We start from the raw sequence: 24,764 nt of genomic DNA, 5'->3' as shown, positions 1-24,764 counted from the left end.
AATTTAAGCCAAGTGCGATGACAGAGGTAAAAATTAAGTCAACTGTGATGCCAAATATAATTTTTTTGATATCGGAATCATTTGAGGGACGAACATAGTACCTTTGAATAGGTGAGGGACGATTTTAAGAGTAAAAAAAATTTAAGGACAAAAATACAATCAAATGTATAATTGAAGGATCAAATGTATATTTTTGTCCATCTCATCACACACTGCTCATTTTACGAGTCTACAACCGTTAGATCCACATGTGAGTCCCACCTAAGTTTATCGAACGGACCTCATTAATCCAAGATTTAGCGAGTTAATTCTTTTACCAAATTTTGAGAAACGTTAAGGAAAGAAAAAGAGAATTGGCTGTTTTCCTGCTATATCCAGCCAATTACATTCGTTGATCAGATCATGTTTTCTTAATTTCGAAGAAACCTTTCTTATTGATTTCTTTTAATTTTCCACCATCCTTGATCACCTTGTAATTCAACGAGTTTGAAAATTCAACAAGGAATCGAAAATCCTTGTTGATTGAGAGTCATGGCTGGAGATCTCCTCAATGTTCAACCCAGTGAGCTCAAATTCCCATGTAAGTCTCTCATCTCATGGCGTTAGGTACCCATTTTCTTGTTTGACTTTCGAGAAAATTTCACGGGAAAGAAAGAATGGAGTGAACGTTTTGGGTATCGCGTCTTTGTTGTGGTTAGCTTAATCGCCCGAGATAGAACCTGTCGCGAACAAACGGGTTTCATTTGTTTTGGTTGACTGGTTGTTCGCGAAAAGTTTTATCATTTTTTTATTTAAATTTTTGTGTTAAGTTACCGTTTGGATGCTGAGAAAAATTAGTAGGAGATGGAAAAGGCAGCGAAAATTTTAGTGCAAGTTTGTTATTGTCTTCCTTGCTGATTTGTTATCTATTTGTTTCGCCAGGAAAGTTAGCAGGTGAAGGTTTACGGAAATGGAATGTACGAATAATGTTTTATGGGTTTATTTTTGCTTGTTAACAAATTGAAGAAAGAAATACTCTTTGAGTTTGTTTGTGACAATCAGTGTCATGGGAGATTCATACCGTGTGACTCGTTCTATAGATTTCTTTTTAATTATACTTGTAGTGTCTGTTTGTTTCCTCTTGATTCTTACTTGTTTTTTTCTTTGGTGCTTGATGACATAGTTGAGCTGAGAAAGCAGAGTTCATGTTCTATGGTACTCACCAACAAAACAGATAAATATGTGGCTTTTAAGGTAGTTTTTTTGGTATTCATGAATGCATATTATGTTTCTTTTGCTTGTGAATAGCCCATTGAGTAATAATGTGTTAATAGCTGTCATTGTGATTGAGCAGGTTAAAACAACTAACCCCAAAAAGTACTGGGTCCGTCCAAACTCTGGTATTGTGTTACCGGGATCGTCAAGCAATGTTACAGGTAAATATTTTGCAACAATTTATTTGCTTAATGTTGACATATGTTGTTTGACATCTTGTACATTTTCACTCTTAAGCTGTTGAGATTTTTCCCATTTGGTGCTATTGTTTAATCTTATGTTCTTGTTCCACCATGTGGCTTTGTTAGTCACCATGCTAGCCCAAAAGGAGGCACCCCCTGATATGCAATGCAAGGACAAATTCCTCCTTCAGAGTGTTGTTACACAAGATGGGGTCACCACAAAAGACATTACACCAGAAATGGTGGGTGGATTTGTTTTACTTTTCTTTGGTCAAGGTTTTTGTTTGGACCTTACATTATGTCTTAATTGGCCTTGGGTGTACCTTCTTTTGTAGTTTAACAAGGAAGAAGGTAAGGTAGTGGAGGAGATCAGATTGCGGGTTGTTTACATTCCTGCTAATCCACCCTCGCCTGTCCCTGAAGAATCTGAGGAAGGTTCCTCTCCTAGGGCTTCTGTATATGAGAATGGGAATGAGGATGCCTCATTGCTCAGTGCTGTATGTGTTCCCTTGTTCTTATTCCTGCATATAGTCATTTTCCCTTTTTAACCATATAGTTGTTGATGAGCTGAGTTGATTTTGATGATGTATTTACTATTTATAACTTACTAAGTGGTAATTCAGGTATCAAGATCCTTAGAGGAGCCTAAGGAGAAATCTTCAGAGGTCATTGTCTTTTCCTTTCCTTTTTGTCTTAGAGATTGTAGTTTATTTTTTAGAATTCATTTTTCTTTGGTAAATTATTTGTTTTTGCCTTTCGAATGCCAATTCTTTTGATTTGTAAATTCCTTGAATTTGTAATCTTTGACTGAGCCATGTTTTTGAATGATTTTGGTGTGTTATTCTTCAATTGTTTATTTTGACTTGGATGAGTTCTTTATTCTTTATCATCATCATCCGAGCCTTTATCCCAAAAGTTTGGAGTCGGCTACATGAGTCTATAAGAACATCACCAAGAATCCATCACATGTATTTATTTGTACTTTTTTTTTATCTGAATGGAAGCATCCAAACTGCCAACTCACCAAGTATGTGGCTGTATTCAGTCTTTCAGTTAAAACCCTTCAAACCCCGGTGTTCCATTTTAAAGTTACCATTGAAATGTCTATTTATGTCTTTAGTAATTATTCTGTCATAACTGATCTGGAGTGGAGCATATGACTTGAAAGACGAGATAGAAAAAGGAGAAGGTTGTTTGTGTGACTCTTCATACAGATATACATTCCCAGGTGTTACAAAATCTAGAAGGATTATTGTTTGATGTGTGAACTTTAGCAGAGTAGGACCATGAAATGGTTGTCCTTAACACAGTTGTTTGTCGGCTTGAGTGATGTGGGATTTTGTGAATCTTTGGCTTAGTTTGGTTGATTCCTATTAGCTTTTAATCATGGAAAATGCGCCCTGTATCTGGAAGACTTGATTTGTTGATGAGATCGTTCCCATAAGAGCCCCTTACAAGAGGTGAAAATTCTGAACGGGAGCTTTAAATTTGTTTCCAGAGGTGCAGATATCGGAGATTACTAGGCTAACATGAAGCCTACATCTATCATTATAGTAGCATCTAGAAAGTATGTTTGGATGCTTGGTTGAATTTATTAGTGGATTGTTACTTTGTTTTATTATCTTTTAAGATTGCTGAAAATAGAAATTTACAACATACCCTATTTAGGAGTTTCTGCCAGTGGTTTATATTTTTGGATTTTCAGTTGTCTTCTCATGGAGTCGTGAGTTTCCTTTGCAATTGTCAGTCTTCATCTTTTCTTTTATGGACAATTTATTTCCCTTCCGTATTGTTTAAAATTATTCTAATGTGAATTTGTTCCTCAGGCGTGGACTGTCATCTCCAAGTTAACTGAGGAGAAAACTTCTGCTTTGCAACAAAATCAAAAGCTACACCAGGAATTGGTATGATCTACCTGAATTTCTATTGTTTCTTAAATCATTTCTAATATCAATGGTTGTTATTTTCTTTTTCTATGAAATTTTATGAAATTTCATTAAAGGATAGACCGATAGACCATAAGAGATACATACAATGAGGACATAAAGAAGTTATATGCTTTCCCGACTAATGAGACTATACATTGGATTAAGTTATTAAATTCTTAGTCGTTATACTTACTCTCTTGCTTATGTTATGACCTAATTCAATTGTATAATTTCATTGAACAGGAGCTGATGAGGAAAGAAATTAGCGAAAATCGTGTCAATGGCTTCTCCTTACTGTTTGTTGTACTGGTTGGTGTGTTGGGTGCCGTGGTTGGCTATTTCCTCAAGAGAACATAGAAGCTACTATCCAAGCAGTCTATCATTTGTTTGTCTGAAATGCTGGCATCAATTTGCTGTGAACCCATATTTTCTCATAAATTTTTAGGACCAACTCACCTTTTAGTGTGCAATACTTACGTGATTGATAATTATGTCTTGTTTGAACAATACCTCTGGTTTGTTTTTTGGTCAGATAGAGTTTTGTGGATGTAAACCTAGGAGTTGTGAACTATTATGATTGTCCTTCATGTTGTGAATATGATTGTCCTTTATTACAAAGCCTGTTGAGATTCTTGCCTGCAAACCCAGATATGTTGTGTATTGATTACCTGACATTTATGGCTCTTCAATTTTCTTAGGTTCTCTATTAGAATCATATTATTAATAGAAATCGAATAGATTTTGGTGTTGTGAACTATCATTTTGTTTCATAATAGAGACGTCAACTTAAATCGACACAGATATCATGAACTGTACCAGGTTAAAGAGATTTTCAGTTGGAAAAACTCAAAGTAGATTCGGATTTTCTTCCTCGAATATTTTCATTTTGCACTTTCAAGTTGAGGATCATCTAGCTAATATACAGTACAAATTTATTTCAAAATAACAAAAACAAGAAATGAGTTCGAGTGGCAAGGCAACTCATTAAGGTTTCAAAAGAATGATCACCCGGTGATGACCAATTCGTGTCTCTGCTATGCGGCCAAGGTGACGAAGGACCTACAGAAATACAGTGTTTCAGAATTACATAAAAATGTCTCTCTTTTGCAAAAGAAGCTATATTGTCACAAACATACATAAAGACAATCATATGTGCATAGCGAAAAACTCATAATAATACAGTCCAACACTTGTGACTTATCATTAGTGCACAAGTAAACCCGAGATGGGAAATCTTCGCAGAACCAGAATTCCCCCCAAGCAACCCACAAGGGGTTTGTTACTCAAGTACCATTTGCATAGACCAGATACACTGCTTGAAAGTATTGTCACTTTGACCCATCAGGCCAAACAATTTAATACTTAAAACTTAAAAGTCACCTCGTAAAGTTAAGTCTAAGCTCCTACAGTAAAATATGGAACTGTTCACCAGATATGCCATGTGGGAATAGGTCTCACAGTAGGCATTGAATCTTACTTAATTACTTAAACAAGGAAGTGAAGAATTTATTCATTTAAGAGGCAACTCAGGCAAGTATGGCAAAACCCCAGTCCTAGATCAAATATATGGTAAGCTTGCAAGCATTAGACATTTAAACTGCGTCGTTACACTTCTACAGACTCAGAATTGTACTCTCCCTCTTTTTTTCATTTTCTTTTTCCAGAATTAGAACTCCAGATGACTGCCAAATTCTAATAAAAGGAAATTTTATAAACAGGTGATGTGAAGACAAATACTGCATACTTTGCATGCCATAATCAATTTTAATCACCTAGAATAATATCATTATACCAACAGGAGGAAAATAAGGTAATGGGAAAATTAGACTTACAGTCAGTATTGCTTTTCCTGTGTTGTCAAGTTTTAGAGCTGGTCCTTTAATATCTGTTTCGAGGAAAAAGTATTTTCCCTTTACCGATTCTGTCATTGCAATATCTCTTAGTTCCTGCATGTTACAAATATTAATTGGTAGTCACATTAGGATCACTGCAATGCTCAAAAAATGAAAGTGAATCAAAACAAACTGGTGATTTACAAAATATTCAAATGGAAAGATAGAGTTCATGACTTAGAAACTTCATGTAAAATATCACTCTAGAGCAGCATAAGTTAGACAGTGTAATAGGAAAGGGTCAATGTTGTTCATTGGAAACCATCGCTCAATCAAACAAAAGCAAGAACATCTTTTAGTGGAGACTGGAGAGGTACTCCTGGTATGGATTGAGATGATTGAGTTTATTTACCAAGGCCTTTTCCCATATATTTTCAGCAAGCTTCTTCTTTGGTGCTGAAATAAGCTGTGCATTTGATTCAGCGTATGCAGCAATGTCACCAATAGCAGCATTAACCTTCTCCAATGTGAGCCTTCCTCGCATGTACCTGCAATTGGTGAGAGCAAGCAACAGAAACTGAATACACAGAATACAGAACATTCCACTAAAATAGATTACAGAAATTCCATTAAAAATTATGTTCCCCATTTCCCAGTCAATTTTGTTCTCTTCCTAAAAAGAGGAACTAATATGTCGAAAGTATCAAAAGCAAAACCCCCAATGTGATAGCAGTTTTCAAGTTAAAAAAGACCCCTTATCAGATGAAAGATATACCATAAGAATACAGTTACCACTCCCTTGATGACAATGCACAATAGATTAACTATCGTACAAGATAATGGTTGACTGACGCAACAAAGGTCAACAAGAAAATCAGAAGGATATGCATGCTTACGAGGACAGGGAGTCCAGCTCAACTTTGGTAATGTACCACAACGGTGGAGGGCCACGACCTTTTCTCTCCTGAAACATACCAAAAAGAAAATAATTCAGCATATATCCCATAGTATAGCAGAACAACTTAATCAAGATTAATTTTCTGACAATGAAATTTTCAGTATACATATAAACATAAACAGGACTGTCATTCCCGAAGTAATCCCAGCGGCATATTTTCTTTCCTTTTTCTTTGACCTTATTTGTTCCAAGGTCATATATTACAATCTCTTGTACCGATTTAAAATTATTAATCTGGATTCAAAAGAATAAACTATATAGGTAATTGATGAGGCACATGGAAATGTACACACAAATGGGAAGCTGGTGTACAATATGTATTCGCCTCAGATTTCAACCAGACAACTACCGGTCAAGTAGATGGGAACGCTTCAATGCATTCATGGTAACTCTCTGTTTCAGTATTAATGTGTGTATGAGTGTGCAGGTGCATGTATGTATTTGGCTGGTTGTTATTATGACCCATGCCTGCTAAATTAGAAACAACATAGGTTATGGATGGTGATTTAATTTAAGGAACTCACTTTAGTTAAACTTTCTGATGGTTCAGGATCTATGTAAACATATATAATATATTTTATGTCCTCAAGGAATAAAAGATTTGTAATGCTAATCCCATCCTATTACTTGTTAGAGGTACACCTTGGGTAATGCTTCAGGCTTGTCCTCATGTTTCAAGAACCCCCTATCAGGTTGTTGTCTGGACGCTTCGGGTAGCAAACTGAAAAATAGGAACCCACAGAGTATGAGACATCCATGGAGGCCAAGCATAATTCAAGAATCAACACACAGAAACACATGAAAGTAATAATATCAAGTATGGACAACAATAATTATCACCTTTTATTAGTATCCACGTTTGACATTGTCATTCTCTCTGGCAGATATGAGGGAACATATGAAGACATATTCTGCAGTTTCTTTTGCTGTTGCAATGATGCGTCAATGAGTTTCTGTAAATCAGCAAAGGAAACACAACTGAATTGAAAAAATAGGCAAGTTCCAGTATCAAAAGAAAATATGAAGGAAAAATTATTACAAAGGGGGTCAAATTAGGAGAAACCAAATATGAAAAAACTAAAATTGACATAAAGAAATCCAAATGCTTGAGCAACATCTATTGTAGGTTTTAGTTTTTGCCATCTAAATGATATAAAAATGATAAAAATTTGAAAAAAAAAATTAGATATATTTTCTAGTCCAGAACTTCCTCACATAAATCAAATTCCATGCAGTATAGAAGAAAAGCAATAGACGATGATTTTAGTTCTGTTCACAAAAATGTAGAATGAAATATCAAATGGCTAGAGAGTAGAAACTTATTAAAATACACTTTTGTAGCTAAGACCACATCTGCAAATCAGATTAATCAATCAAATATCAGAATAAACATCAAATTCACTACAATCCAACAGTTAAATTGGCGTTACAATCATATAGCAGTCAGGGTAAAAAGAAACCATAATTAAAGCAAAGAGAGCTCAGAAATTTACTTTGGCTTTTGGAATAGCCTTGGCCTCCTCGAGCAACCTGTCCTTTATGGCCTGCACCTGCAGTTCCATTGCTTTCAATGCTGCGTCCACTGCGGACAAATCGGTAACGCTGCTCGCTGGATACACTGCGCATACAAAAGGTAGACAAAATCTGACTGGGTTCTGATTCGACCTAAAATGCAAATACACTAACCGTAAATCTAACTAGTTGACTCACTGTTTCGGGCAATGACAAGTTCTTGAATCTCTGTGATGCGAGCGTTGAACGATGACATTAGAGAATCGAGCGAAGACCCAGCCTGCTTGGCGTCCATGACTCTTGTGCGCGCAGCGCAGTGATCCCCTCTCTCTCTCTATGTCCACTGTTTCTCCCCCTCTCTCTCTGCAGAAAGGGATTGGTTTTTCTTACTTTGATGTGCGATTTAGGGATTTGAATTTGACAATTTTGATTTTCTCAATTGGAAAGAGGCTAGTGGCGGGAAAGAAGTGTTGTTCCTCAAACGACAGCGTTTACCGCAAAACTGAATATTTCCCATCAAAACATGATGCACGAGAGGTTGAAGAAGATAAATACATATAATCTTAAAATTTTGGAATATTTAAAATTTAGAAATAAAAATTTAGTGTACAAAATCAAACCTACTTATTCTCCGCTCCAAACGAACCCTCTTAACAATCTTTTAAATATCAGATTTTGAATCGTATCGATGAGACCACTAGCAAACTAGCAAACGGTTTAACCGATTCAACCAGTCAACCTATTTAATTAATTTAGTTTTTAATTATACCAGGCAACCGATATATAGACCAATATACAGGCCGATCGAACCGGTATTTGACTGATCCAATATATTAGTAGTATTTAATTGAATATGACCAGTGAATCCTCGGATTTCCGGTCAACCGTTTTGATTGGCCGGTATAACCGATTTTTTAAAACATTCCCTCAGAGTTAATAATATGATTACTTACAATAACAAGCAACTTTTTATTATAATTTCCTTTCCTGTCTTCTCCTTGCAACCATATAATCACTCAAACTGATAAAAACTAAAGTTAAATCTTATCTATTACACTCCAAAACCACTCCTTCACTTGCTGAAAAATGAACACTGCAGAATTGGATCACCAGACATTAGACCAATCAAGAATCTTCGGACCCTTCTATCATTTTGCATCGACTGGCAATCTTCCGAAAATCGTCAAGATTTAACTGCAACACAGCCATTTTTTATAAATGAGCAAAAGGACTATTTTCAACTAATAAAGAAATCAACAAAGAGAACTACCTATATTAGCATGGGTGCATTTTTTCAAGGGAACTCGAAACGATTGCCATAGAAGAGAAGTCTATAATTATTAGTTAATAATACATACGTCTGTAGATTATGTGTTTTATCTGACGATAACCATTATATATAATCAATCATGAAATTTTCTCTCGTCATTGGATGCCAGCATGCTAAAAGTAAAAGACAGAGAAGGGGAAAGTGCATAAACCGGGCATATGTTAATCCAGGTAGCATCGAGGAACACCTAGACAATTGAATGTGTTCAACAATCATACAAATATGAAATCCAGTGTTCAATCCCAGAGACCAACAGCAACATGTAACAGTACAAAACCTCGAGCAGGTAACAAACGAAGGGAACAGAACTTATTAAATTTTTTTGATATGAGTGTGGATCTCCTTCATAACCAGACATTATGCCTATGATAATGTACAAGGACAACAGATTTTTAAAAATTAAATGGCACTGAAATTTCACCATGGCAGCATTACACTTTGAAAAACATGCCAGCATTTCAAAAATGTCTCTTGTTCACTGGATCATTAAAATTTGTTGTAGCCATAATTTTTAGAGTTCTGCTTATTGATTATCTAGAGACAAACTTGTGGGTATTTGATAAGGTAAATAGTACAAAAAAAGGTACTCACCTTTCCGTCTCCATCACCATCAAAGCAATTGATCATAACAGCCAACTCATCATCTGTCCATGTAAAATCATGAGCAGCTGCCACTCTTCTTAAATCTCTTATGCCTAAGCTCCCAGTTCCAACCTCTGCATGCCATCACATTCCACGTTCAATAGGAAGTCCCTCAAGAAACAACGGAACAATACAATCTCATGGGGATATATTTCATACAATCACACATGTTCAAGAATGAAAATTGAGAAACTTGATAGTGAGCGGAAATTCTTAAATTCTTACATGGTTTTTAATGACATGCAATTTAGAGCAAACATTAAATTATTTTCCTCACTTAATGTTGCTGACAGGTTCAACTCATGCTAAGGAAGAAGGATAAGAGGAGAAAGAGAACAAAAGAAACCAAATAAATGTTCTCACAATCGACTCTAATTGAATGGACACACATCATAACGAAATTTATTTCATTATAGATTTACCTTGGAATTCAGGTATATTCATTCAATCAAATCATTGACGAAGAGATATTCTCAGATGCTTTAAATCACAGAATAGATAAAACAAATCGCGTCATCCTAAAAACTATTTTTTTTAAATGATAATGCAAGACGTAACATCTCGGAGATATATCCAACCCGAAGGCGTAAGAAATAACTTTTCAAAATAAGGAGCTATAGTAAAATCATTACCACAGAAACATAAATGGAGTAATGCTAAGGCAGAAAGTACACAAAGCGAACACATGCACAACAGCAAAGTGCTGTCGCAGATTACCATCAAATTGAAAGAAGTGTATAACCAATTCATCCTCAGTCATCTTCACCCGACTACTGAACTGCTGAAAGAAACAGAGAAGACCAGATGAGTACTAAGTATATAAACCATCTCATGGTATGTAATCAATCAACTGAGCCCAAACATACCAATTTTTTTCTCCTTCTCTTTCCTGTATCTTCCTCCTTGCAAGCATTTCCCTTTCTTTTATTAGGAGTAGCATCTATAACACGGGCATCAGAGCTCCATGCAGGCCCACTATCATGCATTGCACCTGAAGCGCTCCCTGAATCTTGTAGTGAAAGAGCAATTGCCTACAAACAATCAATTAGTACATCTTCATGGAACAATGTGGTGCTAATTATTCACTTTTAGTTTATTATCTTTGATTAGCTTGACCAATAAACCGTTCAATCGAAAACTAATAAAATATACCTTCATCAAGTCATCATCATCGTCGTCATAAGCTTTGTCACTCAAATTGTTTAGAGCCTTAAATTTCTGCAGATACTTGGGGCCTTTATTCTTAACCTGTGCCAGGAGTTCAACAAATTAATGCTATATATTTAATCCAAAAACCTGTCCAGTGTCCTCTAATCAGTAATCAGAAGTTGGATAATAATATTCTTCCTGAATAAAAATTACGAAAAAAGACACAAAAGTACCCACCTTCTTTCCTCGTGAGTTAGAACGAGATTTAGACCCCTGAAACTCATCGCACTCATCGTCGCCATTATCATCATCCTCCGCACCATCTTCAACGTCATCGTAATTGGGCTTATAATCCTCGTCATCTTCAGCGACCTTGGACTTCCCTTTACGCTTGCTGGCTTTCTCCATCTTGGACGCGCTCGACCCCATCAAAGAAGACGCAATTTTGGGGAGGCCCAGAGCCTGCAATTTGGCTCTGTTGGCAGCGATTCTCTCAAGCCTCTGCTTCTCATAGTCCGATATCCCATGCTTCGCTTGTGCATTGCTGCTGATACCTTTCCCATTCTCCGTCTCCTCCTCCTCTTCTGAACATGAATTCTCCGGGGTTTCAGGGTCCGAATCCGACGACGTGTCGCGTTTCGCCATTCCAGCATGAGGGTTTCCGCCTCAATCGACCGATTGGAAGGTTTTCGTGGCTGTTTTGGGCTTTTGGCCTCGACTCTGTTAAATATTCTATTGCTATGACGATTTTGCCCACTCCGTTAAACGGTTCAGCTGACATGTACCCACGCGAAAAGAAAAGCGCGTGGCCGGCACATAGATGCCCATCCCTCAAATCCAATCGATTCTACTCAGACCAGCATAGACATCGCTCACTGATTTCTCCGTCAAGTTATCATCTAACATTCAAACCCCGCTCGCAGTCTTCTTGAATCCGGAAACCCTATTCGATAATTCGAAAATGCCCTTGAAGTCTCCTTAATTAGTTTTTCGGAGTTCATCTCAATCAATCCAATGGCGTCTTTGATTGAAATTGATCGGTATAACTGGATTCCGCTCTCTGTGACCAGTCTATCTGCTTGCCCTTGCCGTCCCTTGTGGAAAAAAACTTTACGTCTTACCCGGCGATGCTCTAAGGTCAGTCTTGGGATTGTCTTCGATGGATCCAATGGCATATATCGGGTTCGCTCCAATGGCTTTCTGGCGAACCGTCGATTAATCACGGCTGTGGCCAGAGCTGAATCAGACCGGCTTGGCGAGGACAACGCCAAAGAGGTGCTTTAAACTGTTACTTTTTTTTAGATGCAAAAAACTGGTACTTAACGTCCAATTTCGCTTTAAACATGCTGATTGAGATTCGTTAATGTACATAGCATAATTTCTCTTGAATTGTGTGACATGCATCTATATTTCGATGTTGTGACTGGAGGAACTTCATTATGGTAGAGTGAAGTGTGGTGTTGGTGAATTGAAGGGTAATTCAGAGCAAGAAATAACTAGCTTTAATTTGGGTGCCTGTGGGGTTTCTGGAATAAAAATGGAGAACTGAAGCGGGACGCAGTGCAATATAGCCACATCTATTAACTTGGTGTCTCTGAAAAATTTCTTTCGTTTTGTCAATTTGTAAGAACCGTGACCTAAAGTGGTATTTTTTGGTAATTCCTGGCAAACGGAATAAGCAAAAATGTCACGCAGTTGTGTTTTTTAGTTAGTTTGAAATTCATGTTACAGTTTTGATTTGGTACAATATAAAGATCTTTACCCGTTTGAAAATATATGGGATTTTGGTTGATGAATTGGTATTAGCACTTCGGTAATTCATGGAGAAGGTTTACAGATTTGTTAGTTAAAGTGAATTCGATTTCATTTCTTTTTGAGGAACAAGAAAGGAATTTGTTAGGTTTACATATTGATATTTTTAGATTCGCAGTGTGATGGACTGTATTTTTTTTGTTTCTTCATTTCTTTTATTTTTAAGAGCATGAGTGGATTGTTAAATGGCATAACAATAGGGTGTTGTTGCAGGATGTCTTCATGGGACATACATTACCTATGAAGGAAGATTCAGCTCAAGAACATCGGCAGAAAGTGAGTCAGTTGAGGAAGAGAGTTGTTTTTGGACTTGGCATTGGAATATTTGTTGGGGGTGTAGTATTGGCTGGAGGATGGGTTTTCACAGTTTTCCTGGCAGCAGCTGTTTTTGTTGGTTCACGAGAATATTTTGAGTTGGTTAGAAGTGGTGGAATCACTAAAGGAATGACACCACCTCCTAGATATTTGTCACGCGTTTGCTCTGTTATCTGCGCTCTAATGCCCATACTTACTTTGTAAGATTGGTAAACATGCCTTAATTTTTTATGGGAATCATTTTGGAAAATTTTCTTTCATTTGTTCTGTTGATTTTTACCTTATCCAGCCATTTTCATAGACCTTTTCCCCCCCTCTTTTTGCTGATGCAAATCTGACAATTTTAAGCTGGAGATACTCGTATCATTAATTGACTTCCATTTCTACTTGGACAAGAGAATTGACTTAGTTGCCAATTGTATTGGATGAGAATATGTGAAATGTTGTGTATTTTTGTGATTTCTTCCCCAATTGTTTTACCTTAAACCTTATAATGATATGCACTATTTCTTGACACTTTATATAATGAGCGTATTTTTCACAAGCTTCCCTTGTCCTGCAGGCAGTCATAACTCATAATACTTACTAATAATCTAATGTAGACGGGTTTAATTTGTTTTAACTTGTATCATTTCTCTCCTCTCTAATGATAGTAAATCATGGCTCCTTTTATGCGTGTCAGCATGCGTACTTATATGTGAGTTTCCTGAAAAACACCAAAAGCACATTCTAGCTGGATTTTATCCGTGGCTTAGGCTTACAATCAAATCTTATTCAAGTTTTCATGCATAATTTGATTTTGAATTTTGAATTGTCTCAATAATGAAGTGCTTGAAACATCGATGATATCCTTTATGTGCCCTGCCAATTTATTCTGCAGCATAATTTTCTATTTATTTGTACTTCCATGAATCAGCCATGCTAATGAATATAGGACTTCAGCTAAGTACAGTGACAGATGTTGGTTGCTGATTGGTGTGCCTATTGCATGAACAGATATTTTGGTCAAATAGATGTTTCGGTGACGTCTGCCGCTTTTGTTGTTGCAATGGCGCTGCTTCTGCAGAGAGGAAATCCAAGATTCGCCCAGCTCAGCAGTACCATGTTTGGACTATTTTATTGTGGCTATCTTCCTTGTTTCTGGGTTAAGCTTCGATGTGGTTTAGCAGCTCCGGCTTTAAACACTAGTAAGATGTTGGCTCTCATTGATTCTTATCTGATGCTAAATTGGATTTTTTAAAGTCTTTTCTAAATTGATACTGATACTTTATGGCTTCTACAACCTTAATAACTTCCACTGCATTAAAAGTAGTTTTTGTTGGCGTCTTGGTTTTTAATAATTTGGGTCCTCTAAACAGGTGAGAGGAAAACTTGGAAATGGTGTTTTCAAACCATTATATGGTTACTGTTTATGGACTCCACCACAAGTGGGTTGGTTCTTCTAGTTTATGTTCTTTTCCCACTCTTTCTCGTCTGTCCCATGATTAATTCTCTGGGGGTTTCTAAGATGCTCTCAAAATATGAGTGGATAGTTGCGGGTGCGAGATGTGTGAGAGCAAGGAGATGAAAGAAGATTATGGTTTTACACTTCTAAATAAATATAAACTAGAGAAATAATTAGATAAGCATTTTCCTGTGAAAATCCACTTCTTTTCCTGTAATTTTTTTGTGCAACTATTCTTGTGTGCGCATTTGTTAAGCCTGATTTTGTTGATTTTTCATCCTGTTTCCTATCAGTTTCACGTTTCACTTATTTATCCATGTTGGCAGGAATAGGAGGAGCATGGCCCATCCTTCTTGGTGGCCAAACACATTGGACTGTGGGTCTTGTGGCTACCTTGATCTCTATCAGCAACATAATTGCAGCAGATACGTGTGCTTTTATAGGTGGAAAGGTACAACTTTTTGAATCAGTTGGCAGGACCTTTTAACTTTTTCTTCAAATTATTTTCTATTTTAAACTAAATATTATTTTCATGACTTTTGTAACTCCTATTGAGACGTAAATGTCTGTCTTCTTTAAATGCTCCTTTAATGTCTAACATATGTATATGAAATGAAACTGATTAAATGGCCACCATTGTAGCTACAAATGCCTTTGCAACATCAAAAATAATAGTGAAGTGCGAAAAAAATTTATTATGTGAGCTGCTTCAACTGGGATGTGGTGGAATCCCCATGCCCTGTTGAACAATCGAAAAAAAAAAAAACCACAACTTCTGAGGTTTGGTCGTGGCTAAACTTTCTCCCAATGTTGTAACTATTTCTTTGTATAACTGGATATTAATTGAGGAACTGTAGTTTAGTTGTATCCATAAGGTACTATGTTGCCGATAAAGTCCATAGTTGCATATTGTTGTTAATAATATTGTCTTAATTGATGAGAATGCATCATGATTTAATTTAAATTTAGAAAAGTGGAGGTTTACTATACATTTTCGGGGTGGTCGTAGACTAAACCGGATTTCAGTTAAAAAATGCAGGTATTTGAAGGTACAGGTAGCTTCCATTGAAAATAAGGTGGCAGAAAATCATCTAAGATAGTCTTTACATGTACAATGTAGAGATGTGATTAAAACATGGATAGAAGTAATTAGGAGAGATATGAAAGCTAAAGGTTTGATGGACACTGTAACCTTTTCCAGGATTAAGGGACGAAATAGTTCAGGGTACGAAGACTTGATTGGCTGTATTTTGCGGATTGCTGGCTTTCCAATCTTTATTTTTTTGGCTACTTTAAATTTTCTCTTCTTGCGTGTGATTATTAGAATAAATTATTTATGATAGTTTTCATTACTTAATATTTGCTGAGCTTTCATTACTTAATATTTGCAGGGATCTAATTTGTAGAAAAAAAAATATGAGATAGTTTCTCTGTTCAAATGCAGGCATTTGGTAGAACTCCACTTACTAGTATCAGTCCAAAGAAGACATGGGAAGGGACTATTGTTGGCTTGGGTGGCTGTATAGCTACTTCTGTCATCCTGTCAAAGGTTTTTAGCTGGCCAGCATCATTGCTGAGGTATATAATCTTCCTCTAATTTATTATGGAGTAAAGCAAAATAATTTGGACATTAGATAAGTAATACTCTCTCTCTCTCACATGTGGTGGGCTGAAATTTAAGTTAGAAAAGTAATGGAAAGCATCATTTTATGAATAAGATGGCCATTTCAATACTCTTGTTTCTTTTTTGGTGGTTCTTAGCCTGCCAATTAAATGTGGCGAATAACATAGTATGCTTGCATCATGTTATTAACGTGTATGGAATAACCTGGAATGATGGGATGCTTTGATCATTGAGGATGTGAAATGTGCTTTTGTTTATGTTTACTAGTAAGGGTAGTATAGCCAATATACTATTCTATGTTTATGTACTTTAGGGCTTTTGAGTCTGTATGTAATATGCAAGTCTGCGTCTCTCTCAATCTACTCTACAATTATCTGATTCTCTTACAGAGGAAAAGATGTAGCTATTGTCTTATTTCTTCTTTCTTCTCAAAGTTAATTAAAATTTTGAGTCTTATTGCCTTAATGTACCAGAATTATCTACAAAGAGACAGGTACAAAGACCCAAATTTATGTGTACATCTACATGCTGTGTACCTATTTGCTATACTTGAATAAATGTATCATGTGTTGTCGTAGGCTTAGGTGTGATTCAGGGGCCCATGACGATATATTTTACAATTTCCAATTTTCCTTTTTTTTAATTCACGAGTAAAATGAAGATGCTTACCATTAGCTGGCATGCTTGGTCACTTGCATGATGCATGCGGTCTTACCCCTGCATTAAAGCAAAAAAGTTGTTTCTAGGATTTGAACCCTTGACCTCTAAGTTGCTGTGGGACAACCTAGAGGTGACATCTATGCACATGAGCGAGTACACCCTTGCATGTGTGTGGGTGGGTGGGTGTCTCTGTGTGTGTCTGTGTGTGTGTGTGTGTGTGTGTGAGAGAGAGAGAGAGAGAGAGAGAGAGATGATGCGAAGCTCGTGTGTGCTTTTGTTAGCTGGAGTGTTTCCATGTTATGCTTTGTGGACAACTGCTTATTATATTCTGCAGTGGAACTGCCATAAGTCCGTGAACTCTCCTAATTGAACAATCCACTCAAATGAATGTAACATGATACTTTACAATTAGGCCTTGTTCCTTCAGCTGATACTGAGATCAGAACTTGATTGATGCTTCAAAGTAAGTTGCTGGGGGGTAGATTATGAAAATTTCAAATCTTGAATTTGCATTTAAGGATGGGAAGAATCTGTGTATTGCTTTTTATTCTTCACGTATGCCATTAGTTAAGAGCTTTGTGTATGTTGTTTCAGAATTTGTATGGATGTGCATCTAACATACTCTCTGATGGTTGCCAGTGCAATAGCTTTTGGATTTCTCAATTTCTTTGGGTCAATTTTTGGTGATCTTACGGAGTCGATGATCAAGCGTGATGCAGGTGTCAAGGATTCTGGCTCTCTAATACCTGGGCATGGTAAATTACTTTTTTCTCATGGTTTAATTTCTTGATTTTTTTTAATTCCATCTCTGGACTTCTTTGTGCTGGTTAACATCCAGTTAGTAGCAATTCACTGTACAAAATATTCAATCAGATGTAGGTTACTCGTATGGATGCTTTATCTTGTATTAAAATGTAAAACTTTCTGAAGTTGATTGCTTACAGTTGACCGATTCCTTACCCATGTATCTACTTGGCCTTGGTTATGTTCATTTTATTTTATTTACTGTTACAACCTGTTGTCTGGTTTTGCCTCGTGCTCATAATCCGTCTTTTTGTGTTAAACATTTATTGTGTTTCATAGTTGAAACTGGATTGACTTGTTAAATATTGACAATGATGCAGTGGATTGTGATTTCTGTAACTTCCACAACTTGATTTTTGCTACGAATTAGAGAGTTTTTAGTGACTACCTTCCTGAAAAGATTTTTGAAAACTTTCAAATGAGTCATTAGTGACCTATCTCTATTGGTTTGTGGATGATTGCTAGTAATGTGGACCATGTGGTCCTACTTTGTGGAGGTTCTGCATTCTTGAAATGTGACCTATTGTCTATTGTACAAGAAACTATGTTGGTTGCCCACCACTTCTCTTGTGATAATTTGTTGAATGCTGAGATGCTTGCATGCAGGTGGAATATTGGATAGAGTAGATAGTTACATATTCACTGGTGCGCTTGCATACTCCTTTGTTAAGATCATCCTACCTCTCTATGGAGTTTGACGCAAACTATTATCAATGGAAGTGAAAATACCAGATGGAGAACATTGCAATGTCGGGGATACAAATGGGTTCTTGCTATCTCATAGAACAGGACCTAAGATTGCACTTGCAGCTTTGGAAGGCCTCCACAAAATTATCGCAGGTATGCAAGTCTGCAGTTGGGGTGATGCACTTTCTTATACTGTTCTTTTGCAATTTACATGTTTCTTTCACTGCCAAATCAAACATCACCGAGTTCAGAGATTCTGTGTCTTTCTGCAAGACTAGGTTGTTGTCAGCTTTTCAACATCATGTACACTATTTGTCGAAAATAATTATAATAATGATAATTATAGCACAATGCAAGTGCTGTTTTGAGTCTTATCCTGGGCTGTTGAATTTGTAAAGATGTAGAAGAATTACAGTATTGTTTTCCTTAAGAGACCACCCAATGTTGTTGGCACGAATGTGGTAGTTACTAGTTCATTTGGGGAATTTTGGTTTATCAAAGTTCCTTTTCCATGAAAATTTTTATAAAGCAAGAGCTGATGACAAAGTTTAATTGGCTTCAGTTTCTTACTCTGTAAGAAGCCATGTAATGCTTGTCGTTCAAGAAGTGTACTTGCGTTGTGACCGTGGCTGTGCTAGGGATGGTAAGTTTGAGTTGACACCAAGTCTCCAAGATTTTCTGTAGAGGTGTAAAGTAGGTCGGCTCGATCCAAGAGATTTGTGGGACAGGCCGGCTTGCGAATATGTAAGATAATGCCCGGCCTGCTAAGTGTCCAAAGGCTGGGCCTAGCATGCACTCAACAAAACTTTCCTAATCCTTGGCCCACTTCACACTAAGATTTTATGTAGGGAAAACTTTAGTCACACCCCACCTTTTACTAAAGACACCCCAATTTGAGTTGACCATCCCTTGTAAAACTGAGTTGACGGGGTGTCTTTAGTAAAAAGTGGGGTGTGACTAAAGTTTTACTTTATGTAGAGATGTAAAATGAGTAGGCCCGATCCATGGCGGAATGGCCCACAGGCGGCCCATGAGATTTGTGGGACGGGTTGGCCTGCGAATATGTAATATGAGGCCTGGTCGCTAAGTGTCCAAGGGTCGGGCCTAGCATGCACTCAACAAAACTTTCCTAATCACTTGGCCCACTTCACAAACACATCCAACAAACTCCTTTTCTTTTTGAAACAGGGGAGGGGGGAGTCGAATCCTAATAACCAAGGTGATACACATCATCCTTACCACTTCAACTAATTACTCGGGTGTACATCCAACAAACTCTAAGCTTCTCTCTTGCCGACTATTGATTGATCTCCATCATCAACTCTGCAATCCTGAAGAAATTAATAATCAATGTCAGGATTGTGTTTAGGATTTTCTAGTAGTGGACAAAGAGGAAGGATTAGTGTAACACTGGAGTCTGTATTAGGGGTGACAAAAAAATCGGTTTCAAGTTGGACGAGTACATATTTACGAAATATTTACATTTTCGGATCCTAATCCATATTGGATTTCGGACGTACATAATTAATCAAACCCATATTGGTCTAAATATGGATAGTAACCTAATCCGAGTTAGGGTTCGGACAAGATTTCTATGTTTAGACCTGAACTCGGTTTTAAACCGGACAAAAATTTTGTGTTTGGATCCGTATTTCGAACGTATAACTTATATCATCCAGGTCGAACAAATTCGATTATCCAGACTGGATAGATTTTTATCACCCCTAATCAATATTGTGTAGAGAGGGAAAAGGAAGTTGGGAGAGAAGAGACAAGAGAGTGATTAAGTTTTTTTATTTTATTAATGTGCCGTGCTAAGCCGAAAACCCTGGCCCAGTCCGCATAGAGGTGTTGGCTTGGGATGTTCTGCGCCAACCTCTAGTTTTATGATCTATGTAGATCAAAACCATTGATACTCTGATACGTTGTCAATGGGGGTAGGGGGCTCCAATTATCCCCAAAACTATTATTTTTTTAAGTCGTCCAAAATTATATTAATTCATGAATTAAAATGTGTCATTCAGTATTTTAGTGTTCATAATGTTAGAATATAATAGATTTTGAAAAAGAAATCTAAATACTAAATTCTAAACTCTAAACACTAAAACTTAAACCCTAAATCCTAAATTTTAAATACTAATTCTTAACAACTAAACTCTATGTCATTTAAAAAAAAAAATTCATGATTCAACATAACTTTTGAAGAGAATTGTAGTTAAAAATTAGAACCCCTCCTAGCTAGCTTGTTGTTAATGTTTCTCTCTCTTGAACTCTTCCTATTTTATTGGTCCTTCATGGAGAGTCAAAGGAACAACTCGTGAATAAATGTCTTTGTAGCATGTGGCAGCATTAATCATTTAAAGCAAGACCTCTAATTTTTAAATGATTATTGTCACTACAAGTAGACTAAAATGCATGAACCTTTTTTTGACCGTGAAGTAGTAAAGTAAACAATGACCGTTGACAACTTAATTGCATTGGTAGTAAGTGCAATCATTCCAACGACATCTTTTGTTTGTGTTAAATTCAATATTAGGTGCTCTCTCTCTCTCTCTCTCTCTCTCTCTCTCTCTCTCTCTCTCTCTCTATATATATACATATATATACCTACCTTTTAATTCTTGATATATGTGATTAGTTATATGGAGTTTGACACCCACTTGAGCTTGAAAATCTCCTTCTGATTTCATATTCACAAAGTTCAAAAAGGATTGTGGTATTAATTAATGCAACTCCAATAAGGAGTTTGGATTTAAAGAATAGTTTGTCATAGTCATAACGTTAATAATTATAATGATACAATACCACTCGATGATTATGATTATGTCACTCATCTACAACTTGTTAACCAATAAACATTTTTGTGGAATTTCTTATTGAGAAAAAAAAATAATGTACCTTAAAACATGCATGTCAACCTTAGGTTTCATCACCATTAATGTTGGTCAACCTTCTCTTTGTCTTCTAATTATTACATAAAGATGTGTGAGTCACATCTCGATGATCATTCCATGTAATTACATAAAGAAGTAGATAACATAATAAATCAAAAAAGATGTCACCAAATATTATTTCTCAAAGGCAACAAGAAGACAACCCCCCCCACAAACTAGAATTGCTTGTAATTTCACGTGGTTTTCTTTGTTTTTATCTTCTTTTCTTGGACTTATTTAACTTGTCTTGTTATATAAGTCCAATAATGATGGGTGCATGCACTTTCAAGCCCTTTTAGTGGAAGATTTATATATATATAGCCCACGGTATGTGTACATGCATGTTGCTTTTGGTTTTGTTTTGTTTCTATAACTTTATTTATTAATTTATTCATCATTAGTTATTCTTTAATTCTGGCCTCTAATTTCAACAATCCCTAGGGTTATTTAGTGATCTTAATTTCCTTTTTTTGGGTTATTTTATTTCTTGTAATCTCTATAAATTATCTTCATTTTTCTATATTTTTTGTATGTATGTATATTATTGAGTGATGCAAACACACACACACATAGATTATCATAGACCAAAAGAAGATGAAAACTTGATCTTTGTCCTACAAGAGGAATGAGATGACAAAAAAGTGTAAAGATAAAAAAAACACATACACTTAATGAAACAACAACAAAATTAAAGCATGAAAGAGACATGACACCAATAGTGGATGGTTTGTGGTTGACCTTGATGAGATAATCATAACACAACAAAAAGATAGAGATAAGCTAGCAATATATATATATAGGGTTGAGAGAGAGAGAGATGGGATAAAACTGAAAGAGAAATAAATATATGTACATTCCATGCAAAGTGATTGTGGAAATGTGGAGCCAGAGAGAGAGAGAGAGAGACTTGAGAGTGAAGAGTGGGAGACCAATGAGAGTTTATGTTGTTGTGGAGTCTGGAGGAGTAGAGTGCGGGGGGACCTGCAAGAAGTAGCTTTTGACAAGCATGAGTTCTTACTCTTTTTTTTCCTTTCTGAATGATTGAATGAAAAGAAAATGTGTGGGATGCAAAGAACGCGTTGTTTCTAAGCTAAAATGTAAAGAGATGGAAAATGATATAAAGACTACTACTATTACTATTCATCATATCAAGAAATAAACAAAACAAATAGATATTGAAGCGAAAGAAGAAGTGATGGAGAAGGAGAAGGAGAAGATATTGATATGGTGGTGGGCAAGCAAGCATCCACAAAAGTTGAAAAGACAGGGTTTTTTTGCATGAAATGTAACTTTTCTTGCATGTATCTCATCATCCTCCACCTCACACAGTCTTCTTCTTTTTTTTTTGTAAATAAAACTTTCCTTTTTATTACTTTTGTTATAAGCCTTTTTGCCTTGGATACTCTCTCAATGTTTTTGGCTTTCCTTTGGGCCTCCTTATATTATGTTATTATTTTTATTTCATTTTTTCTTGGGGTTTACTTTTTAACTTGTCTATATATGAGTTAATTATCGATAAATAATATATATATATAATATGTGTGTAGATCTTTTAATATATTTACGCACTTATTAGCCAATACTTCATTGCTTAGGCTAATTTTTCGAATTTACAATTATAAAAGGTACCACTTAGGCTAATTTAAAATCATCACAAAGGATTTACAAGACACAAATTTTCAACGTTCTGTTTGTTTAAGCACATGGCAAACTTTATTTATTTATCCTGAAAAATGGGCTGACATTATTGTTTCCCCCCTCAAATGGGTTGGCAAGGATGTATAGATATACATATACTACATGTATAAGCATCAAGAGCTTCCTTTGTTACTAAGGAAACATATATAAGAAAAAATAATAATAATAATAAACCAAGGAAACGTGTATATTCTTGCAACTTTTTTGGAACCTATGGATACGCTCCCTCGACTAAATTGCTATACCAATTACTTATGGGAAAATTTCTGATGTGTGTGTGTGTGTGGGGTTAGAAAAGAAGATTTGATTTTGGAGGATTAAACATGATTTAAGTAACAAAACCCCATAATTATATAAACATTTTAACAAGAAAACAAGTTTTAAGTGAGATTAAATAATATATTAATTATACCAAAGTGTTTTGGATAAACAACTTCTCGCATAGCAATGTGGGATTCTGGTTGGTAATCCACACCTACTCCTACTATGCACATCCCAAAGAATCATATTTTTTTCTATGATTGTTCAAATAATTAGGTTAAACATAGAGTTTTTGAAGTATTTCAAAAGAACTACAAAAGTTGACAAAATGCGTTAGAGTTTTGTGTGGGATGTGAAAGCTTTGTTTGCAATTCGTTTAAAATTATAAAATTTATAATTTGAATCAAATAGTTTGGGATGTGTACTATATTACATCATATTTTTGTTTTTTCATTTTAAAAACATTTATAACTTTTCTCACCGTTAGATATGAATTTTAAATTCTAAAGAATTACGAAACCCCAAATCCTTATGTGTCGTATCAGCAAGAAGAAGGCTTCACCAAGACAATAGTTGGTTACCTCAAATTCCTCGATGAAAAGTTGAGTACGATTCTTGGAGATGCTTAAAATTTCCCTTGGAATCTGCTTTGAGCTACACTAGTTAGATGACTAAAGGCACACCACCACTATTGACACACCAGCTCCATCCAACAACAAAGGCTTTTGAATTTGATTTTGATTTTGGTTTGTGTCTACATACATAAGAGATCGCTTTTATATCAATTTGTTGTGCTAAAATCAAATCAACAGACAAAGCACACAAGGATTGACTAAATCAATAACAAAATCTAAGTCAGAACATGATAAAGGGAAATGAAATTAATTAAAACTTCTTAACTTTGGAGTTTATATATATATATATATATATATATAAATTCTCCTATATGAACCAAAAGTGTGGACAAACTTTGTCGACTTGTTTTTCAATCGTAGATGTGGTGGGTCCCATAATAAATGTGTGACCCCCACTTATGTTGTGTTTTATTACAACCATTGGATTTGGGTCCACAAAATTGATTCACATTTTTTGATCTACATAGGAGAATTCCTATATACATAGATATATATGTGGTGTACAAAGTCTCACATTGGCTAAGTAAGAGTATATGATCAAGTGGTTATATGTTCCAAAGCAGAGGAGCAATATAAGCAAGTTACTCAAGACGTCAAAGGAGCATTAGCATCGAGAACTATGAATATCTCAAATGACACTCATATATATGATATCCCATAAAAATCTCGATTTTGAGACTTTCCATTTCATTTCCCTCTAATAAAAAACAAAAAAGTGAGGATTAGCATCCATATTTTGTGGACATCAAATAAACAGCAAGGATCTCTGTTTGATTTTGAGACATTTCACCAACAATGTTGTTCCCCATGAATCAACCATCAAATTTACTGACTTTTACTCTCCAGAGGACCCCACCAATAGATATTTAGGATTTTTGTATCGTATATGATGCAGTACATGCATTAACCTTGTCCAGTCTCGATCGTGTCCGTTCATCAGCCGTGGACGTGGCCTGAACTAGGATTATGACCATTCATTCTGTCTGTGGGTCCCAAGGTGCATTAATATTGGGGTCTTATTTGTCACTTTCTGTGACAGTTCAAATCGTTTCCGTGTGTGTGTTGTTACGTACGCGCTTCCTTCGCGGGAGTTTTATTATTTCA

General features: G+C 36.0%; 4 protein-coding genes across 7 annotated transcripts; 2 read left to right on the top strand and 2 right to left on the bottom strand.

Annotated features, from left to right (window-relative positions):
• Positions 1-343: 343 nt before the first annotated feature.
• On the top strand, positions 344-4,038 carry LOC120003760 (vesicle-associated protein 1-3-like). 2 transcript variants are annotated; one of them, XM_038852833.1, is made up of 8 exons: positions 344-580; positions 1,163-1,233; positions 1,334-1,415; positions 1,563-1,678; positions 1,772-1,933; positions 2,060-2,101; positions 3,263-3,340; positions 3,608-4,038. In XM_038852833.1, the coding sequence occupies exons 1-8, from the start codon at positions 532-534 to the stop codon at positions 3,719-3,721; spliced, it is 714 nt and encodes a 237-aa protein (XP_038708761.1). In that variant the 5' UTR covers positions 344-531; the 3' UTR covers positions 3,722-4,038. The 2 variants fall into 2 exon arrangements, with proteins under 2 accessions (XP_038708761.1, XP_038708762.1); XM_038852834.1 differs by lacking the exon at positions 344-580 and adding an exon at positions 640-956.
• Positions 4,039-4,217: 179 nt separating this feature from the next.
• LOC120003759 (spindle and kinetochore-associated protein 1 homolog) lies at positions 4,218-8,170 on the bottom strand. 2 transcript variants are annotated; one of them, XM_038852832.1, is made up of 8 exons: positions 7,865-8,170; positions 7,648-7,772; positions 6,995-7,080; positions 6,797-6,875; positions 6,093-6,160; positions 5,609-5,744; positions 5,197-5,310; positions 4,218-4,423 (listed from the first exon to the last, which is right to left on the bottom strand). In XM_038852832.1, exons 1-8 carry the CDS (start codon positions 7,959-7,961, stop codon positions 4,349-4,351), a joined length of 780 nt encoding a protein of 259 aa, XP_038708760.1. In that variant the 5' UTR covers positions 7,962-8,170; the 3' UTR covers positions 4,218-4,348. The 2 variants fall into 2 exon arrangements, with proteins under 2 accessions (XP_038708760.1, XP_038708759.1); XM_038852831.1 differs by having other exon boundaries at positions 6,995-7,107; positions 7,865-8,163.
• A 436-nt stretch (positions 8,171-8,606) lies between these two features.
• On the bottom strand, positions 8,607-11,507 carry LOC120003758. 2 transcript variants are annotated; one of them, XM_038852830.1, is made up of 6 exons: positions 11,025-11,507; positions 10,791-10,886; positions 10,505-10,669; positions 10,356-10,416; positions 9,588-9,712; positions 8,607-8,860 (listed from the first exon to the last, which is right to left on the bottom strand). In XM_038852830.1, the coding sequence occupies exons 1-6, from the start codon at positions 11,430-11,432 to the stop codon at positions 8,792-8,794; spliced, it is 924 nt and encodes a 307-aa protein (XP_038708758.1). In that variant the 5' UTR covers positions 11,433-11,507; the 3' UTR covers positions 8,607-8,791. The 2 variants fall into 2 exon arrangements, with proteins under 2 accessions (XP_038708758.1, XP_038708757.1); XM_038852829.1 differs by having other exon boundaries at positions 10,356-10,419; positions 11,025-11,505.
• Positions 11,508-11,643: 136 nt separating this feature from the next.
• LOC120003756 (phosphatidate cytidylyltransferase 4, chloroplastic-like) lies at positions 11,644-18,507 on the top strand. Its single transcript, XM_038852828.1, has 7 exons — positions 11,644-12,062; positions 12,813-13,114; positions 13,911-14,101; positions 14,685-14,809; positions 15,803-15,936; positions 17,282-17,397; positions 18,053-18,507. The coding sequence occupies exons 1-7, from the start codon at positions 11,802-11,804 to the stop codon at positions 18,142-18,144; spliced, it is 1,221 nt and encodes a 406-aa protein (XP_038708756.1). The 5' UTR covers positions 11,644-11,801; the 3' UTR covers positions 18,145-18,507.
• Positions 18,508-24,764: the final 6,257 nt, after the last annotated feature.

This window comes from Tripterygium wilfordii, chromosome 8 (assembly GCF_013401445.1).
Source record: "Tripterygium wilfordii isolate XIE 37 chromosome 8, ASM1340144v1, whole genome shotgun sequence".
NCBI classification, from domain to species: Eukaryota; Viridiplantae; Streptophyta; class Magnoliopsida; order Celastrales; family Celastraceae; genus Tripterygium; species Tripterygium wilfordii.
This window is presented reverse-complemented; position numbering and strand designations above follow the sequence as displayed.

What these genes read in the sequence shown, in the direction of transcription:
- LOC120003760 (XM_038852833.1), top strand. Translation starts at nt 532, where the DNA reads ATGGCTGGAGATCTCCTCAATGTTCAACCCAGTGAGCTCAAATTCCCA. An exon ending in ATCGTCAAGCAATGTTACAG is followed by an intron (nt 1,416 to 1,562) that starts GTAAATATTTTG and finishes TGGCTTTGTTAG; the next exon opens with TCACCATGCTAGCCCAAAAG. An exon ending in AAAAGCTACACCAGGAATTG is followed by an intron (nt 3,341 to 3,607) that starts GTATGATCTACC and finishes TTCATTGAACAG; the next exon opens with GAGCTGATGAGGAAAGAAAT.
- LOC120003759 (XM_038852831.1), bottom strand. Translation starts at nt 7,961, where the DNA reads ATGGACGCCAAGCAGGCTGGGTCTTCGCTCGATTCTCTAATGTCATCG. An exon ending in ACTTGTCATTGCCCGAAACA is followed by an intron (nt 7,773 to 7,864) that starts GTGAGTCAACTA and finishes TTGTATGCGCAG; the next exon opens with TGTATCCAGCGAGCAGCGTT. An exon ending in GAGCTGGACTCCCTGTCCTC is followed by an intron (nt 5,745 to 6,092) that starts GTAAGCATGCAT and finishes CACCAATTGCAG; the next exon opens with GTACATGCGAGGAAGGCTCA.
- LOC120003758 (XM_038852829.1), bottom strand. Translation starts at nt 11,432, where the DNA reads ATGGCGAAACGCGACACGTCGTCGGATTCGGACCCTGAAACCCCGGAG. An exon ending in AGAGAAGGAGAAAAAAATTG is followed by an intron (nt 10,420 to 10,504) that starts GTATGTTTGGGC and finishes TGTTTCTTTCAG; the next exon opens with CAGTTCAGTAGTCGGGTGAA. An exon ending in ACACTTCTTTCAATTTGATG is followed by an intron (nt 9,713 to 10,355) that starts GTAATCTGCGAC and finishes GATGGCATGCAG; the next exon opens with AGGTTGGAACTGGGAGCTTA.
- LOC120003756 (XM_038852828.1), top strand. Translation starts at nt 11,802, where the DNA reads ATGGCGTCTTTGATTGAAATTGATCGGTATAACTGGATTCCGCTCTCT. An exon ending in GCGAGGACAACGCCAAAGAG is followed by an intron (nt 12,063 to 12,812) that starts GTGCTTTAAACT and finishes GTGTTGTTGCAG; the next exon opens with GATGTCTTCATGGGACATAC. An exon ending in TGGCCAGCATCATTGCTGAG is followed by an intron (nt 15,937 to 17,281) that starts GTATATAATCTT and finishes GATGGTTGCCAG; the next exon opens with TGCAATAGCTTTTGGATTTC.